General features: G+C 47.3%; 1 protein-coding gene across 2 annotated transcripts in view; it reads right to left on the reverse strand.

Annotated features, from left to right (window-relative positions):
- The window catches only part of PLXNC1 (plexin C1), a 332800-nt gene that overhangs the window by 19184 nt on the left and 294517 nt on the right, over window positions 1-19099 (reverse strand). For both annotated transcript variants that reach the window (XM_055585371.1, XM_055585362.1), the window contains exons 24-25: window positions 6976-7153; window positions 4479-4582 (exon numbers count right to left, since the gene is read on the reverse strand). In XM_055585371.1, coding sequence (XP_055441346.1) covers window positions 4479-4582; window positions 6976-7153 — 282 coding nt within the window. The remainder of the gene's footprint in view (window positions 1-4478; window positions 4583-6975; window positions 7154-19099) is intronic.

The following is a 19099-nucleotide window of genomic DNA, read 5'->3' on the forward strand; positions in this document are numbered from 1 at the left end:
GGCTGCTTCAGAGGCTAGGAGCGTGGGCTGCAAGCCTGGCTCTGAGCAAGGTGACCCCTCTGGCACTGAGCAGAGGCACAGCCTCTGTGCAATCCCTTTTTCATCTGCTTCCAGCCTTGGGGCATCAGTGAGGAGAGCTATGGGAGTGTGGCCAAGTTCCTTAGCCTCCCTGGGCCTCAGGATGAGAATAACGGCAGTGTCTACCTCACACGAAGCAGTCCCTGTTCATGAAAGCTCCTAGGACAGTGCCCAGCACACTAAAAGCTCTCCGTTTTTCTGGTACATAAGAATCTAAAGTCATCCGTGCTGTAAGGGACCCTTAGAGACAGTCCAAAGAAGCAGTCCACAGCCTGCGTCACAGATGACGCACCTGACCGGAAAGACCACTGACCTTGGGGACGTTCCTCTGAACTTTAAATGTCATGTGAGTGACAACTCTGGTGTTAGCAGTGACCACTTGAGCACCGGCACGCTCCCGTTAGGAGGAACGTTCTTCAGCAACACGTTGCTTAAACATCTCTTCTGCCCTCAAAACCTCACAGCTCAGAACGAGAGGTGTGATCTGTAGAGCACACTTCCTGCTGGACACAACACCTGTCCTGCGAACTTGACGCCGCCCAACGGCTGGATGTGGGTGCGGTGAGGTCACACGGCAGGGGCGGGGCAGCTGCACAAGCCTGGACCAGGAGAGGCCGTCCTGCCACAGTTGCAGGGGACCAGCCGCCCACACCCTCTAGAGACTCACACAGACAAACGCGCTGGCTCCAGAGCACAGCACAGCCCCCTTCGTAGTAAACACACACAGTGGGCAACAGTGAAGGAGGCATTCAGGAGGGTTTAATTACAGGCGAGAAGATGCCTCTGGCTTCATGGGTTTGTAAAGGCGTCACTCTGCCCCTTGTCTGCACAGGGCCGAATGAGACTGGAGCAGAAATTCCTCCTCTTTCTGATAGAGAACGAGGGTAATAAAAGCACCTTCGTCACAGGCTGTGTGAGCATCAATCATGTCTATGCCCTCCAGCAGTGCTGGGCACCGGCTGCCACTGTCGTGGGTGGCTGCCACAGTTGTGCGAAGCAACTGTGCCGACCCCAGGGTGGGCCAGGATGCCATCCTGCTGGTGATAGGGCAGTGCTGGTAATTTGGGGCTCCGGAGGCTGCATCGGCCCCATGAGATGCTATGTTCTCGCTGCCCCTTCATGTCCCTTCGAGAAACTGGTTCTTCAAGTACACGGACAGTAAATCATTCGGAGGAGACCAGCTACACTCTATTCGCCCTGAGGACAGAACAAGGCAAGAGAAGAAACGGGCTCACACTCCAGCAGCAGGGACTTTGTTTAGATAGGAGGAGGAACTGGCCTTCGCTAAAGATTAACTTGAAAACCTCACTAATTTGGGGTAATTGGAGGGAGGTGAGTCTGAATCACTTAAGACTCCAAGTGAGATCCTATTTTTAAATGAAATATAGTTTTTCGCTTTCAAGCACTTACAGAGACTCAAATGAGAGCGCTTTAGTAAATGAATAAGAGTGATAATTAGCGCCCTGTCTCTTTGGAGGGAAATGTAAGTGTTCTAGGAGAAAATTTTTCTTTAATGAAAGGGCAAAAGGAAGCTTCAGCTCAGCCCTGTCAAATGATTCCAAATTTTGACTGTGCTGTAAAGCAGGTGTAGAGTTAGGAGGCTGGATGTATGATAGTGTCTGAAAGCCAGGGCATGTGCGATGGTCCAGGTACAGAGGGCGCGGGGCTGTTGACCTCCCCAGTTTCCTTCAAGCTCTCTGCGTTTATTTGCCTTACGGCTTAGCTCTTTAAACACAAGGAGAATCCTTTAAGCCCTTGTGTCCTATCTTGTCATTTATTACCACCATGTGGCAACGCCAGGGTACGAGGCCAATAAATCATTGGGACGGGAAGTGACTACAGGCCAGATTAATTTCATTATCATCCTTAAGCAGATCGGTGTCTAGCACGGCCGGTGTCTGCAGTGAAGACTGATGTCCCCTCTCTCCTGACAGTCCTCCCCTTGCCTTGCAGACAGCGGTCGTGGATCTCCCCTCTCCCTGCTGGAGTGTCTTGTCCTGCATTTCCCTATTAATGCCAGTGAGTGGCCACACCCTCTTCCTTTGGGGCCCACTCCATGCCACACGGTGGCCAGGGGACGCCGAGAAGCCTGACCAGGGTGGGCCAGCCCTCCCTCCACAGCTGAGCAAGGCCAGCATGTGGGTCAAGACACCAAAGGAGGGCATTTGTGGCTGAGTTTCTGCCAAACTCGCCCAGACAAGCCCACCACCCAGAAACAGGAGGAGGAGACAGTGGCTGGGTGCGGCTCTCAAACGCAGTTTGAAGGCGGAGTAAGCCTGATTCTAATTTTCCCAGCCCTTAGATTTCCTCTGGAGTAGCGCTTCTCCAAATGTGGCCCACCGACAGGAATAGGTACTTTCAGAAAGTTTCTTGAGCTTTTTAGAGTTTTTAAAAACTCAAAAGGCGCTGCAGCTTTTGGCAAGATGATACCAAGGTTGGAAAGTCCAAGATGCAGAAGGGCGAGGACAGGGACAGACTGTTAACCTGGCACATTCTCTGCGGGGCACCCTCCAGCAAAGGCTGCAGGGGCAACACCGACCCAGGGATTACCCAGAGCAACAATTTCTCACCCGGTCCTGAGACCCACTCAGCCAAAGAGCCCAAGGCTCTGGGGGTCCTCTGCTCCCGGTGGTTGTCCAGGAAACCCTGGCAAGGACTGGTCTCAGATTCTGTCTGGTTGAGGGGAGTGCCCATCCCAAAGGCCTTCTTGGTGCAGACACGTCTCCATGGGATTTCAGCCCTGAAAGATGGGGCACTACTCTCCAAGGGCCTGGGAAGCTGCTCCTCTGCTTCTCCAGCTCCGCAAAGGCATCTGTGCATCTACCCAGCCATCCCCATGGCTTCCTGACCCCTCCCCTCCCCCAAATATCTCTCCCACCCACACAGCTCACGGTATGCACCTTCAGCCCATCTCAGAATACAGCTGCTCAGCCAATCTCTGAATTCATCTACTTGCCTCATTTTCTAGAGCCACAGTGTCATTCCTGGTCAACATCATTCCTTACCTGAAATCCTTTGAAGAGCCTCCTTGTTTCCCTGTTGGCACCTCCTATATCCATGCTCCACACACAGCCACAGTCATTTTCTGAGACACAAATTTCTCCTGCTTAAGATCCTCCAATGGTGTCCCACTGTGCTGGGCATAACAGCCAGACTCTGGACGAAGCCTCGGGGCCTGCATGGTCTGCGCTTCCCCGCTCCCCTCCGTCCCACTTCTCCGGCTTTCTACTGTGAGAAGCCATCCTGTACTGGTCAAGCCATGGGCCCTAGAGCCCAGCGATTTGGGTCCCAACTTCTCTCTGCCACTGACTAGCTACCGACTAGCTCACACTTCCCTGAGCCTCAGTGTACTCATCTATAAAGTGGGCTAATAATAGTCCCTACCTCATAGGACTGCTATAGATAGAATTTGCAGAAATAAAGGGAAAGGCTGAGACCAGCAACTGGCACAGGAAAGGAGTTCCATACACATTGGCTGTTACTGGCTCTCACTGCCACCTGTGCCCCTCTCCAGTTCTAGCTAATCTAAAAGTCTTTCTGCAGAAGAGCAAGCATGCACCCCTTCCCTGTTGGGAATGTTGGCCTGGGTAAAGTTCTCACTCTTCAGGTCTCAGATGAGTCACTGCTTCCTCCAGGAAGCGTTCCTGGATGCTCTGAGTCATAGCACTATTAAACTGCAAGATGTTGCCTCACGACTTGGCTTCTCTTTCCTTTCCATCCCCACCCTGGTCCCAGGGCTGTAGGCTCTCTGAGGTCAGGGACCTAGTCTTTGTTCCACTCGCATGCCTTCCCAGCTCTTAGCACAGAGTGGATATTCAACAAAGATTCGGGTAATTTACTGAATGACTCCCAGGATCCCGTGGTGTTCAGGAACCTCCCCTGCCTCCCCTCTTTGGTTCTGAGCATGCTTCTCTGGCACTCAGCTCTCTGCTGGGTCACATGTTCCCGTCACCCACCTCAACACTCACCCAGTAAGTGGGTCAGAGGCCACAGAGGTATCACTGAATATTCAAACAGGAAATGTAAAACTTCTTCAGAAACAAAGGACCCTACACAGAGGTCACCAGGCCAGTAATGAACAGCGGTGCATCTTAGAACTCCTATAGCTTTGTTCAGAGTCAAGCTCGACAATGCCTTTTCCACTGAACAGGCCGGAGGATCTGGTAAAGGTGAAGTTTCTAACCTAAACCACAGGATAGAGAGTGACTGGACCCATGAAAATCATAGCTCTGCGAAAGGAGATCCCAAACCACGAGCAAGTAAGGAAAACTCCTGCCCCTGAAACAAGCAATCTTCAAATGATTCCAGAAAACTGGTGGGAATCTTGTAATTTTCAAAGAATTTGCATGGTCCTGGACAGGATCTAGTCCAGTTTGGGCTGGGGATGCCTTTGTTCTTACCTCGTAGTGGCCAATGGTATTGAGCTTGGTGATTCCGTCTTCAAGAATCACAGAGGAGCTGTCAATATCCAGAAGTTCTTTGTGTCGTGTGCCCACTTGAAGCTCTGGAAAAAAATTTTTTTAAAAGAGCATTTTGTTTTCTTTTAAAATGACGCTGAGAAATGTAGCATACTACCGTGTCACTTTTGCAATTATTACTTATAGGAGACACAGGTTTGATCCCTGTCTGCTGTAAGTAAGACAGGGTTTGGGAAGATCCCCTGGAGAAGGAAATGGCAACCCACTCCAATATTATTGCCTGAAGAATCCCATGGACAGAGGAGCCTGGCAGGCTACAGTCCATGAGATGGCAAAGAATCAGACACGACTTAGCGGCTAAACAATAAAGCTAAAATAAAGTGGTTTTGCAGGTTTGGAGATGTTATCAGCCAGGCCAGTAGCCTGCGTTCTCTTCTGTTTTACTTTTATGTTTAGGGCTCTGATATGTAAGATTACTTTTTCCTGAAGCTTTTAGTCTGAGGCTAAGCCTGGAAATAAAGCCAAAGGAAGACAAAATAATGCATCCTCAGAGATTTAACTCTTCAGAAAATTCCAAAAGCAAATCTGCATGCCTACCACCTGTGTGTTCACAAGCAGGTGCTCTGGGAACAATCTGTCCGTCCCCGTGTGGGGTGCGCTGGTCGGCTGGCACCCCGGCATCAGGGCTTCAGCTTCTTTAAGAGGTCACCAACTTGTGCCCGAGGGTTAGAGTGTGGCCCGTGGATGTGGTTTTTTCTTGTTTTGTGAACCTGCACCATGCTTTATTATATTCTAATGTCAATTCAGAACCAACATTTAAAGATTGGAAGATTGCACATAAAAATTAGGACTTGTAATTTCTCTTTTGAATAAAACTGGATCATCTGGTAACACTGATCACACTGCCCCCCTACCTGGTTGGTGGCTTTCACCAATTAAGTTGGGTCCCACCAGTTCCCATTATCCCAGGTAGGCCGACACCCCTTACTTATGATGCCTCCTGCCCCTCTGGACATCTGCCTGTGTGAGTCTCTGCTCTGAGAGGTCTCCACACAGCTGCTTCTGGTATCGGATTTTAATACAATTTATGGCAGGTACCTAAGGCTATGCCTTAGTTTTCTGAGGCTAGCCTAGGAGCTAGTTTGGAAAATGATGAGACACGAAGAAGCCATTTGCCATCAGACTATAACGGGAAGCTCCTACGGGGCTTGTCCTGCTCCCTGTCCCACGCCCCACATCAGAGGCCAGGAACACCTGATGGGCAGAAACCCTAAATGGTGTGAGGATGGTCCTATGGACCTGACAGCGCCAGGACTGAGACCACTGGGCCATTTCCCCATGGGCCTTGGCTCCAAGGGCCTTTGTAGTCAGAGTGACACTCGAAGACGCAGGCGCAGGTCCAGGAAGCTGATGGTCCTGGGTTATGTCATGGTTGCCTGATTGGAGCTGCCCATTGACCCCGCCTCCAACCAAATGAGCTCACATGGTCTTGAAGGGCCCCCAGTCCAGCCAACAGAAGGAAGCAGAGACAGGAGGACGAGAGTGCTTTAGTGGCCTCGCTTCCCTTGAAGCCAGGCCTTGGAACTGCTATACATTTGCGTGGCTTCACTCATGGGGCCAGACCCCGCCCCCAGGTTTCTCTCAATGGCCCTTTCACAGGGGGTCTGCCTTGGAGGGCCAGGAGGGATGAATTTAATTGCCTGCTTAGTCGAGGCTACACCTGCACATGCAGGAGAGATGAACCTTGTTACGCTGCCTGTCACCGCTGCGATTTGGCTCTTTTTTCCCTATCCCATTATCTGCTGTAAAATCCCACGACAGTCTCCTGGGAGGGCTGCGTGGAGCTCAACTTTAAAATGTTGATGAACATTTGAGTGAAGTGGAGCCCTGTTAGCTCGCTCACGCATATGCTCGCCTTTGCAGTATACCAATAGAGCCCGAAAATGAATTCAGAGCAGATGCTGCTTCGTGGTGGGGGAGGACGGAGACTATACTTAATGCAGGATGCGATTAGCAGAGAGGAAGATGACCTTTCTAGCCTGCTGGGGTTCACACCCCAAGTCTGAGCCACCCACTAATGACACACTCGGTATCACAACAAACAAATCAAATGCCAACGTGAAACCCAACACATACAGAAGGCCTGAGGTTGACACCTTTTGTACTTCTTGATGCAAGGTGAATTCACTGGGTCTCAGGCAGGGTTAGCAATCTCATGAATCTGATTTACAAACATAATATATATATATATATTTTTTTTTAAAAAAGAACAGCTTCTTTGAAGGATCCTGGTTTTGTAGGATGATACTTGTGAGAGAACAATGCAATCTCCAGGTCCCTAGACATGCCCTCTGGGAACATTCCAGGCTAGTAAGCTTCAGCAAACACAGCCACAGCTACATGCTGGGGGCCCGGTGGGAGGGAGGGTAGGTGGGAGGGATGCTCATCAGGGAATTGGGACAAAATAGTATTGCCTTACCAAGTCCTATTTCATTCAGCTGAAGTCCATAAGGAGAGCCATTTTTGCTTAGGAATGCTTGGAAAATCTTTTCTTTGGCTTGACCTATGGTATCGCAATCAAGAACATTGACTGATATGTTCCGACAGACATCTGCACTCTCATTTTCTGGGATTTTTTCAAAGGTGACAGTTAATGCCTGCAAGAATACAAACAGGTTTCCAAGTCTATTAGATAATTGCAATCTGAAAGGCATTCATAAAAGACACAAACCTTGGCAAGTCCTACTAATACTTCTGATAGCACATTAGCAAATACCGTATCACGTTATACCCACTTTAATCTTTTTTCCATAATCCATTCTTTTCAGGGATAATGGAAAGGAAAACATAAAGTTAAAACTCTCATTATAGAGCAAGCATTGAATAAATATATTTGAGGGTAAAATATACACACACACCCCCCTAAATATTCTAAAAATGGTGATTTCATCTTCAAAAAAGAAAAAGGAATATTGGAAAACTTTCACAGTAGATGAGGGTAGACTGGGGACTATCTTTTTTATTAAAAGGACCACAGATCTTAGAAGCAAAGTTCCAGGTGACAGGAAAGGTTATGAGGTCTTCGTATTGATCACGCCAGAGGTCACTTTTTAATGCGCAGCAGTGATTATGGTTATGTTCCTCTCCCCCTCCACTTTCAACCAGCTTCAGCCAGGCAGTTTCCTGAGCTCTCATTAAAACACCGAGATCCCCACTCTGTGCTATTATTCCTGCATTAATTACTTTACAGTTCAGCTCCATTACTTATGGTTTTTGTCAGTTAACATTCTCCCCGTGCAGTAAAACCTCAGAATCAGCCTAATGGGAGAAGTAGGGCCTTGGTGAATGTGTGAAAACTCAGAACTAGGGAGTATTTCAAAAGGAACGTAAACGCAATTTCAAGTTTACTTTGCCTAAGAATAAACTGATCTAAAACAACAAAGTTACATACTCGGGATTCTCAGTGGAGCTGATTCAGGAAAGTGCTGAGTGTTTTGTAATCAGCACAACATACAGTTCAGATTCTAAGGCACCCTGGTAATCGTGGAGCCAGACGACCTGGGTGTGGTGGCCAATGTGCGGTTACTTCGAGTTTTGAGCCTGGATACAGTGAGGGCATGTAAAATGATTAGCTGCTGGAAATGTTTACAAAATGAAAGCACAATTAATGTGGCAAATGGGGAGCCTTAGGGTTAATTCAACTTTAAAATGGGTGTAAGAATAGTGAAGTGAAGTGAAAGTCTTTGTGACCCCATGGACTATAGTCCACCAGGCTCCTCTGTCCATGGAATTCTCCAGGCAAGAATACCGGGGTGGGTTTCCATTCCCTTGTCCAGGGGATCTTCCCAACCCAGGGATTGAACTGGAGTCTCCTGTATTGTAGGTGGATTCTTTACCATCTGAGCTACCAGGGAAGAACACTATATAAGCACAGCACTCGCCCCCTAGCGTTGTTATCGAGATTAAATAAAGTAACTCAGGACGTCCCTGGTGGTTCATTGGCTAAAACTCCACACTCCCAATGCAGGAGGCCAGGGTTCAATCCCTGGTCAGGGAACTAGACCCCACATGTCTCAACTAACACCCAGTGTCGCCAAATACATATTTTTTAAAAAAAGATAATACGAGTCAAATGCTTGGCATTAGCTGGGCTGCTGGGAAAGGCTCAATGATGATGATAATCGTAAAAGTAACAGGCAGATTATTATTTCATGTAAGTCATCACTATGATTATTGTTAGTATCAGTATGCCTTCACGTGGAAACAGAGACAGCCGGCCTTGAGCAGCTGGGACCCTGACTCCACCGTCAGGGTCTCTACCAGAGTCAAGAGCAAGCCGCCTGGAAGGAGAACGGGGCAGAACACCCGCTGGGGGTCAGACTCCTGGTTCAAGCCCAGTTCACCTCTAACTAGCTGGGTAACCTCTCTGGATCTCAGATTTCTCACCTGTGAAGTGGGAACAACAACAATAACTGCCTCCCAGGGCTCCCAAGATGAACTGAATTAATCACATCACACTTAGAATGGTGTCTGACGCGGGAGGTAGGACTTAAAGACCCCGGATGAAGGGGGGCTGGGGGACTTCCAAAGCTCCGGTGGGGGTGGGGGGGTTGCTCAGAGGCACGTTTGCTGCCTGTACATCCTCCCCCTACAATCCTACTCACAGTTGTCCAAGAGTAAATCTTGGTCAGGTCCTCACCGAGAGACTGAAACTCTTGAATACACGCTGGCTGGAGTCTGAGGTGAGGCGGTGGTCTCGGTCTGGCCTGTGAGAGCTTCCCTTTCCTGAAACAGAGAGTGGCCCCCTTGACCGTTCTCAGGGCGTATTCCTGTTCTGGGTCAGCTGCTCACCAAGCAGGGATGCAAGACCCTGACCCCCGACCCGCTGGGCGGGTGAGAAGCAGCGGAAAGGGCGAGAAGGAAGCCCAGAGTCCTTTTCTCACCTCCCTTTTTAGTGACACTTTCTGGGCTTCCCTGGTGGCTCAGATGGTGAAGAAAATGCCTGCAGTGCAGGAGAGCCAGGTTCAATCACTGGGTTGGGAAGATCCCCTGGACAAGGGAATGGCAACCCACCTCAGTATTCTTGCCTGGAGAATCCCATGGACAGAGGAGCCTGGTGGGTTACAGTCCATGGGGTCACAAAGAGTCGGACACAACTGAGTGACTAACACTTTCACACTGGCCCCCTGCCAAACGCACTTCCAACACCTGGTTCTTCTAATCTTCCCAGTATCCTGGGGCAGAAGGGTGCTGTATTATCATTATTATTATCCCCACTTTCTGAGTGAGCAAACAGAGGCCTCGACCTCTAGGGAGACGATGAGTCTGAGGTGGCACCTCGAACCCCTCAGTTTCAGTCCCTTGCACCCAGGGACCCTTCCTCCTCCTCCTCCCCATCCCACTTACAGCCCAGGAGCCCTCTGAACCACCAGGAATCTGTCTTAAGACGGGCCACGACCAAAGACCTAAGCTGCATTTTCCGCACACACAGCGTTCCTGGAGGGGCTGGAGGGGCAGACGGCAGCCTTGCCCTGTAGGGTTGGTCGGAGTGGCCTTGCCCACGTCTCCCTGTGTTTCTCCAGCTGGTCTCCTCCCCAGGAGCAGCAGTGGTTGTGAAACCCATGTCATGGAGCTTCCAAAGGTAAAGACGAATGAAAAGCCCATTTTAATCAGAGCTCCAGCGATCCCAGCTTGTTTACCAGTTTCGTAAGTATTTGTGAAATAACATCCTGTGACTACCTAAAGGGCACTATTGTCTTCAACAAAAACACCTCTTTATAGACAATAAACATTCTTTTTAAAAACATAACCAAAAGGGGAAAAAAAAAACCCTTAACTGGATGTAAAATCATGTAAATCCACCACTGCTTCCACAGTCAGATGGGTGGAAAAAGGTAAAATGGCATTTTATAGAGTCCATGGGGAATTCAGAGAGTAAATTTAGAGACAAATTGATTTGTGTTCATTTTTTATGCTGCTAACGCTTAGTGCTCCAACAGCAGTTTCTGAATGTGCAAGTGTAGCCGGGGGACCTCAGAGCAGGCCCTTCCTCATAATCCGATCCCCAGGCTTGGAAAGCTCATGCTGGGCCTCTGCTTCTCCTCACAAAAGGCTCCCCATGGAATCTCCCCTTCAAAACCCACTTCACCAGAGTCCTTCGTAGAGGCACAGTATTAGGGACCAGGGCTAGGAGAGATCTTAGGACAGGGTTCCCAACCCCAGGGTCACGGACCAGTACAGGTTGTGGCCTGTTAGGAACCGGGCCGAACGGCAGGAGGTGAGCCGAGGGCGAGCTAGTGAAGCTTCATCTGCAGTTACAGCCACTCTCCGCCGCTCACATTACTGCCTGAGCTCCCCCTCTTGTCAGATCAGTGGCGGCATTAGATTCTAGCAATAAAGTGCACAATATATGTGATGTGCCTGAACCATCCCCAAATCACCCTCTGCCCCACCCTGCTCCTGGTCAGTGGAAAAACAGCCTTCCATGAAACAGGTCCGGGCTGCCAAAAAGGATGGAACAGCCGCCTGAAGACACAGTCCTCATTCTCAGATGAGCCACAATATACTTGAGAACCAAAGCATCACTTTTGAAACAATATTCAGCCACCAGATATGACTCTTCCACTCTCAGTACGCGTTCAGAGAACCCAAGCAGAGAGGACAGGAGGGCTGAGAGCCCATGGCAGTGGCGCCGGGCCACCTGGATCATCCCCTTCTCCTGCTCCCTAGCTGTGGGAGCATGGGCAAGTCCTCCAGCTTTCCTGAGTCTCAAAATTCTCATTGCCCCTATCTCCAAGAAGTGACAGGATCACTAAATCAAGACATGTAATAATAGAAAATTAAGCAGTACTTCCTGTGTGCCAAGCACCACGGTAAATGATGTGTATTAGTATATATAAACTCATCTCAGAAACAACCCTATGACATAGATTCTATTATTATCCCATTTTACAGATAAGAAACTGAGGTACAGAAAGGTTAAGTACGTTGTAAAAGATCCCCTGGCGAGGAAAAGGCAGAAGCAGGCACTCGAGCTCCGTGTTCTTAAACATTTGCTGAGCCTGCCTTTCAAAATATGAAAATGTTTTGAAAAACAAGTACAGTTCAAATCTATGGGGTGGCAATTAATTTTTCAAGATGTACAAAAGGCTAAAGTGCTCTAAAATGCACCTGGTCTCTTCTCCAGAAATCTGTCCCTCTGTTGAGAGGAATTACTCTAGCTATGAAAGTGTCAACAAAGCTGGGGCGATAGATACGGTTGGCTATTCAGTCCGCAGCTGTTTTCTTCCTTCTTTGCCAGACAAAAGCCAGGTATCAACAGCAGTGGGTCCAGTCTAGGCTAAGAAACACGATTGATGGTGACTTTTCTCCTCATTCACCAGCGACTGGTCATGTAACCCAGCTGTGGCCAATGAGACATTAAGGGAAAAGGTTTCTGCAAAAGGGAAAAGCAGTGCTTAGAGCTGTGGCAGCTATTTAGTGACAAAGAGGAAGGGCCAAGAGAGCATGGAGATAGTGACCCAGAGCCCTGACACTGCTGAGTACATGGACCTGCCTTGTGGCTGCTTACCTCCAGATTTCCAGCTCTCAGACGCAACTCCATGCTTTTAGGATTTCACACACTATTAGTCATATTTTCTCTTACATAAATCTGTCTGCACCCAACCTGACAGAGCTTACTTTGTTGATGCTGAGATTATAAAGTCATTCATTGACACCCATCTACTTGACACATACTGTGTGCAGGGCATTGCAAATGATCACAAATGGAAGCTAGCACTGATCCTGCCTGGGAAGTATTTGGAGACTGATACAGCTGTGGGATATACACACGAATTCTAATGCCAATAGAAAACAGTAGTCATCAGTGGGGTGCTTTAGAGGTTCAGAGAGATATTGGCTCTACCTTGGAGGAGGGTTTTCAAAGGGGGAGAAATCAAGGAAGGCTGCATGGAGGAAGGGGCATTTGAATTCGGTCTGGAAAGGCATTACATGTGCAATGGTAGAGAAGGAGGCCTCTAGACTATGGAGACTCTTGGCTTCAACTCTAATCAGACTGATGTTGCAGCAAGCTTCAATCTTTTGCTCACGCTAGTAGGTCAAGAAGTCTAGGTAAAGAATCTCACTTCCTCTGGGGGAAGAATGGCAGGTAGAGGCTTGAAGAACCATGCTTGCCTTTCCAAAACCACCATCTGCTGCGTGAGGGAGAAGCCCTGTACTATTTATAGAAACAAAGTCTGAAGACGAGAATGCTGGTTTAGGTTTCTAATAATAATAGCCAGCACAGACCGAACACTCACCATGTGTCAGGTATGCTTTGCTAACTCATTTAATCCTTACAACTGCTGTCTGTTGTGGGCACTATTATTAGCATTGTTTAATGGATGAAGAAACTGAGACAGAGAGGGTCAGAAACGTGTCCAAGATCGCAGAGCTGTTGAGGGTCATAACTAGGCCATATTCACACTCTTAACTGCAGAGCCAAACGGCCAGCAAGGTGATAAACCTCTGAAGGGAAGGCCCCACCTGCCTGGGGTTCTTAGTAAACGCTGTCTGAGCAAACAGGTTGGACACAGAAAAGGAGACTCGATCTCCTGGCATGGGACCCCGTGGAACCCACTCAATCTGGAGCAGCCTGTGTCTCGGGCCCCGCTGGCAAGCACTTTTAGGAGCCCTGTGTTCACCCAGAATAAAAATGACCTTTCCCAGCCCCTGTTGCAGCTGGGTATGGCCATGTGATTCAGTTCAGGTCAGTGAGATTCAGCAGATGTGTTATGTGGCAGCCCCTGGGAAACTTCCTCAAAAGACAGCTGGTGACCATTTGTCAACTTTTCTGTGGCTCAGCACATGTCCTGCTGGTTGGACTGTGGAAGGAGGCTGGCGGGGAGCTAACACCTTAGGTCCTGAGGTGACCTCAGGATAACAAGAGAGGAGATAGGGTCTGCAAGGACATCCCAGCAGAGGCACCCACCAAAGCTGGCCTGAACACCCTAGAACTTCACATGGGTGAGAGAGAAATTCCCCTGTGGCTTAAACCACAGGTATCTTGGGTCTCAAGGAACCATGGATTCAGGAACAATGCCTTAGCTATCATCAAGAAGGGGTCTTAGAAGAGCAAGGGGATTTGGAAGGCACAGGTACCAAACTCAGAGAAAGGACCAGACTGGAAAGATCCTGTCCTTCACTGCAGGTCACAGTCCAGCCCCTTGGGGTGTGCAGGACTGCACCCCCAGTTAGCTATGCAGGAGTGTCACTGTGGTCTCCTGTTCACATCTTTCCAGTGAGATATTGCATGCTACAGGTTGTACAAGTCCACGTATAGGGTTATGGGTAGCATTTTCAATAGTAACATAAACGTTTAATGACAATGGATGCAGCTAATCAACTTCCCTGTATCACCCATCATCAATAAATGACCGACCAGAAAGAACAGCGAGGGGGCAGTTTGTGTTTCAACACATAATGAGGACTTCCCTGATGGTCCAGTGGTTAAGCATCTGCCTGCCAATGCATGGGACACAGGTTCGATCCCTGGTCTAAGAAGATCCCACATGCCGTAGATCAACTAAGCCCACGCGCTACAGATACTGAGCCCACACTCTAGAGCCCGTGCTCCGCAACAAGAGAAGCCACCGCAACAAGAAGCTGGCACACCACCTAGAGAGTAGCCCCCACTTGCTGAGCTAGAGAAAGGCTGTGTGCAGCAACAAAGACCCAGCACAGCCATAAATACATAAAAATAAATAAACAACAAGCACATGCTCTGTGGCATGATGGCTAGACATCTTACAGATATTATTTCCTGACCTCGTTAACAAATGTACAAGGCTAGGGTTTATAATCTACCTGTTTAAAGATGAGGAAACAGGTTTAGAGAGGTTGGGTGACTTGCTCAAGGTCACACAGCTAGTTTGTAAAGTGGCTGAGCTCAGAGTCACACCCAAGACTGTCAGACTCCAAACCCCACCTCTTCTGAGCTGAGCATCATGGCACCTAGACACATAATACTGCTGCTTCGCTAGCAGCTTTACCCATCAGCCCTTAACCAACTTGGCGGTTTCAGGTATTTGGGAGGTAGAAAAAATAAGGCTGCAGAGGGCTGAGCGGATTCAAGCAGGGGGAGAGGCATTGTCTCCCGCTTTCCCCACAGTTTGGTGGGAAAAGAATGATCCATCTACCTCTTGACCTCACCAGCCACATTCTTGGCTAATGATGGCAGGGGCGTTGCTGCATCCTTTCTGGAATACCTTCTTATACCTAGAAACCAATTTCAAAAGAATTTACTACAAACCAGCAACTTTACTGTAAAAGGTCTTAGGCCAATAATTGCTTTCATTAAATAAAACCTATAAGATACATTTCTAATTTCACTGCAGAACCAAATGAAGGTCAAGAGAAAATCTGGTTTTTATACTAAACTGGAATTAGAAGAAAACCACTTCCAGAAGTTCAGCAGGAGCAGTGAGAGCGCAGAATTAGACGTGCAAGTCTCAGAAAAGTTTTTGATCTGAGGTTTATCTCTAACTGGCGTTGGCCCGGGGACATCCTACCAGCCTCCCCCTCTAAAGATGCTCTTGCTTGCCTCGCAGACCCCTCCCCAGCCTCCTTTTCCTTTCCCCACCAAAGACTGAGAGCCCAATGCTTCCTGTGTCAAGGTATTTGATCCCCTGACAGAATAATGAGGAGGAAAGGTCTTTTCCATTTTGAAGAAAAAAAACCAAATTAATGGAGAGAATTTCCTCAAATTTAAGTTTCTCTCACAAGTTTTTCTACACTTGTTAGCATTTACTAACACTTGTTCATGCAAATATCAAGTGAGAATCTGTCTGATTTAGCCCAGAATGATTGATTCCAATATTTTAGGTTTAATGTGTTTCACAGGTTTTTGGTCTTTCTGGCAAAACGCCCATAAATTACAGCTTTGTGGATAGTGATGAAACATTTCCACTGCTGTGTCCCTCTAAGGAGAGGAAACAGGCCAAGGTTTTTGGGAGAAGGATGGATTTTAGTTCTTTTCCTCTATTATGTCAAGCTCTAGATTAAAGGCTGGCAACATTTCTGTAAAAAGCCAGACAGTAAACATTTAAGACTTTGAGGTCTGTATCCTCTCAACTGTAACTACTCAACTCTGCCATTGCAGCAGAAAAAAACAACCACAGACAAAGTGACTGAACGGGCATGGCTGTGTGCCAATAAAACTTTATTTGTAACAATCAGCAGAAGGGCCACATTTGGCTCACAGGCTCTTGTTTGCTGATTGCTGCTCTAGATAACAATAACATCACACAGAATGTTGACTTTAACAATACAAAAGAAGACTAATCTAAAAAATGTCTTTATCTCCACTATGATTTCCTATAAAAGTCACCATCCTCTGAGGAGTACAAATATAAATAAGAATCTTTAATGATGAAGTAATAGAGTCACATTTGAGCCATAAAGAAGAAAATTAAGTACTTTTGTATTTAGGTAACTAAATTATTTTCTAATCCCATGACTATGGATGTAAGAACAAAGAGTATGAAGAGGAAAGTCATTTAAAGCACTCATTTAAGGTTAATTTTTTATTTTCCACTGCCTGCCATCAAATAGGATGACTTAACCTCATATGATTATAAAAAATGGTTTTGCTTCTGTGATCAGAAAGCTCAGAACAGCAACTATGGAGTTAGTAATGGTTTCAGTATTATTGCAAGTCATAATGGAAATGATTTGCACGATGTGAGAGAGAAAAGGGGGAAAAAAGCTTAAGAACTGTTAATTAACTTTACTGTTTGGCCACAAATGCTAGGAGTATTAAAAAACAAGATTGCTGAAGAGCAAACATCAGGATTTAATGAACAATGGGATGTAATTGAAGTAACAGAGAATGACTTAATCGGGACAGTGGGTTGTTTAATTATGGGGATAATGGATCTTCTGAAAGGACAAACTAAAGGGAAGAGAAGGAGCTGGGGCATGGGGGGCAAAGCCACTGTGTTGAAGGAAGCTTGTCGATGAGCAACTCTTGCTAGAGATAGTTAGAGCTGTATCAGAGATGAAATAGTTTATGAAACATGACTGTCCCCAACATGGTGACTATTGTGGAGAAAGGGCTGGTGTGGGCTGGCAGAAACCTACAATAAATCATAGCAGCAGCATTAAGATTTCTGAAGGTAAGTATCTGTGCTTTTTCAAGATTTTCTAATAATCTTAAAGACTTTCTCATAGATATGAGAATGAGAGCAATAATATGTTTGTCGGAACAGTGTTTCCCAGGGCGCCAAGATGCTATCTCTCAGACACAGCCGACTGGCAGGCTCATTTCCTGGGTTTAAGAGTTCAAAAAACCATTTCTCGCTGAACTTTGATTGTAAATCAAGCTCCTCTTGCTAATTCAGCATGCTTGCTACGAGTTATTGGGTTTTCTCATCTCCTCCTGAAAGTGAAGCAAATGTCCTTTCTCCCATGTGGTCCACTTTCCCGGAACTGAAATCCCCAACCTTCACTCACTCCTCAGAAGTTTCAGGCGATCTGCTCCAAAATCACTCTCTAGACACAGACTGCCTTGAGGGAGGGCCCGAGAGGCTCCAGCCGCAACCTCAAACGTGCCTAAAGGAGGTAAAACCACAGAGCAGCAGGCTTTATTCCTTGTCTAGCTGTCTTGGAATGCCTGGATGTTAGAGTCATATGTGTGTGTGGTGGTGAGGTGGGGGGTACGTGTGCTCCCCTGATTCTTCCATCCGGGAGCTTGAGAATGTTATGGTGGTCTGCCTCATTGAACACCAGTCTGAGGTCTCCTGGTAGAAGAGAGTGGGTTTCTTCTGGTCCTAGAGGAAGTGACTTTATGGGCCTTTGCTTACATCTAAGAAAGTCAGAGGAGTTTTCCTCCCAGGGCATGGCAAACAAAGAATTACTTCTTGGAGCCCATGTGTTACTATAATGATTTCACGTATAAGCAATTGGTAGGATGTCTTTAATGTTCTAGAAAACACTCCACACATCAGGAAGAACACATTCTAATCTTTAGAGGTGTCAAACCTAACTTCTGGGCTGTTGGACGAGGAGCCGTGTTTTTGAACATTTAGCCAAACAGGAGCTTGGGGGCCTCTTTTTAAATGTGCCCCTGACATGGCACCAACCTCTGTCATTTCAAACCATTCTGGTGGCTGCTCTTCATTTTTTTCCTCTGACTTTTCTTTGAAAAAATGTACACCACACAGACACACACACAATCGGGTTTGTTCACCACACCTTGGTTTTCAATTACATAAACCACCTCGGGCAAATTTAGAAAATCAAGACTTCAAACCGCTGGGTGTATGTTCAGGCCTGGGGAAGTGGGGGTAAAGCGAGAAAGAGGGGGCGGGAGGAGAGAGGAAGGAAGAAAATTTAAAAGATGATGGTTAAGGCTGAGGGGACTCGCCTGAAAGGAAATGAAAACCCTTAAATTTTTTATATTGACCTTCTGCTAACATTTTGTCATACAAGCACAGACCGGATCAAGCCTCCCTGGAGCTCCTAGTATAACCATTCACCCTGAAAAAGGTTTGGGGCAGGTCCAATAAAAGGTATTAAAAATCACGTTTAAAGTCAAGGGCCCTAGAAACAAGAGGCACACCCCTTCCTCAGTCTCAATGCTATCTACAGGCAAATCCGTATTCAAAAAGAAAGATTTATGTGGATTTCTGAAAGCATAATTTTCCATCAACCTTTTCCCCAGGGGCTACAGAGGAAAAAAGAATCCAAGAGTCGACACAAATTTCAACATCAAGAAGCATTTTGATGATGAGTTGAGTGTTAACAAATCAGAAACACATGGTCTTAATTGACTGTGAAATAAATAACGTTTCAAAATGAAAGGGGAAAAAGTGTTCAGATGTAAAGCATCAGAAAGGACTCGGGCCTTGAAAGTTGCTCCAGGCATTGAATCCTCCCCAGTCCCAGTTCCATCTTCTCCTCTCCTCTCTTTCCTGCCAGGGGGTTCGTGTTTTCATGAAAGTGAGACCTTGCTGGCTTCCCCTGACCTAGATTCACTTGTAAATATTTCTCTTTGGGAACCTGTGGAGCTCCTAAAATGTTTCAAAATAAAAGCATGAACATCTTCAGGGTTAGGACCCAGGCCCTGGGCCTGAAGACGAAACCCTGAATCAGCGAAAGGAGAGTCAACGGGCCCTGATGCAAGTTCATCCTTCATTCTCCCGACATACCAGTGGGGTTCTTCCTGCAGGATGCACGTCAGGATTACCTGGAGCATTTAAGACATCTATCTGTGCCCTGAGCTCCATCCCCAGAGAGTCCAATGTAGTTAGTCCCGAGGGAAGGCCCAGGTAAGGGTGTGTCTGGATCAGCATTTCTAACATGTGCCTGAGGAGATTTGAATTAAACTTAATAACTCTTTACAGGGCACTCATGTGTCCAGCAATGGTCTAAGTGCTTTGTTCATGTGGACGGTGTGTGTGTTAGTTGCTCAGTCTTGTCCAACTCTTTGAGACCCCATGGACTGTAGCCCTCCAGGCTCCTCTGTCCGTGGAATTCTCCAGGCAAGATACTGGAGAGGGTAGCCATTCCCTTCTCCAGGGGATCTCTCCCACCCAGGGATCGAACCCAGGTCTCCTGTATTG

The sequence above is a fragment of the Bubalus kerabau genome, chromosome 1 (assembly GCF_029407905.1).
Source record: "Bubalus kerabau isolate K-KA32 ecotype Philippines breed swamp buffalo chromosome 1, PCC_UOA_SB_1v2, whole genome shotgun sequence".
Classification (NCBI taxonomy): Eukaryota; Metazoa; Chordata; class Mammalia; order Artiodactyla; family Bovidae; genus Bubalus; species Bubalus kerabau.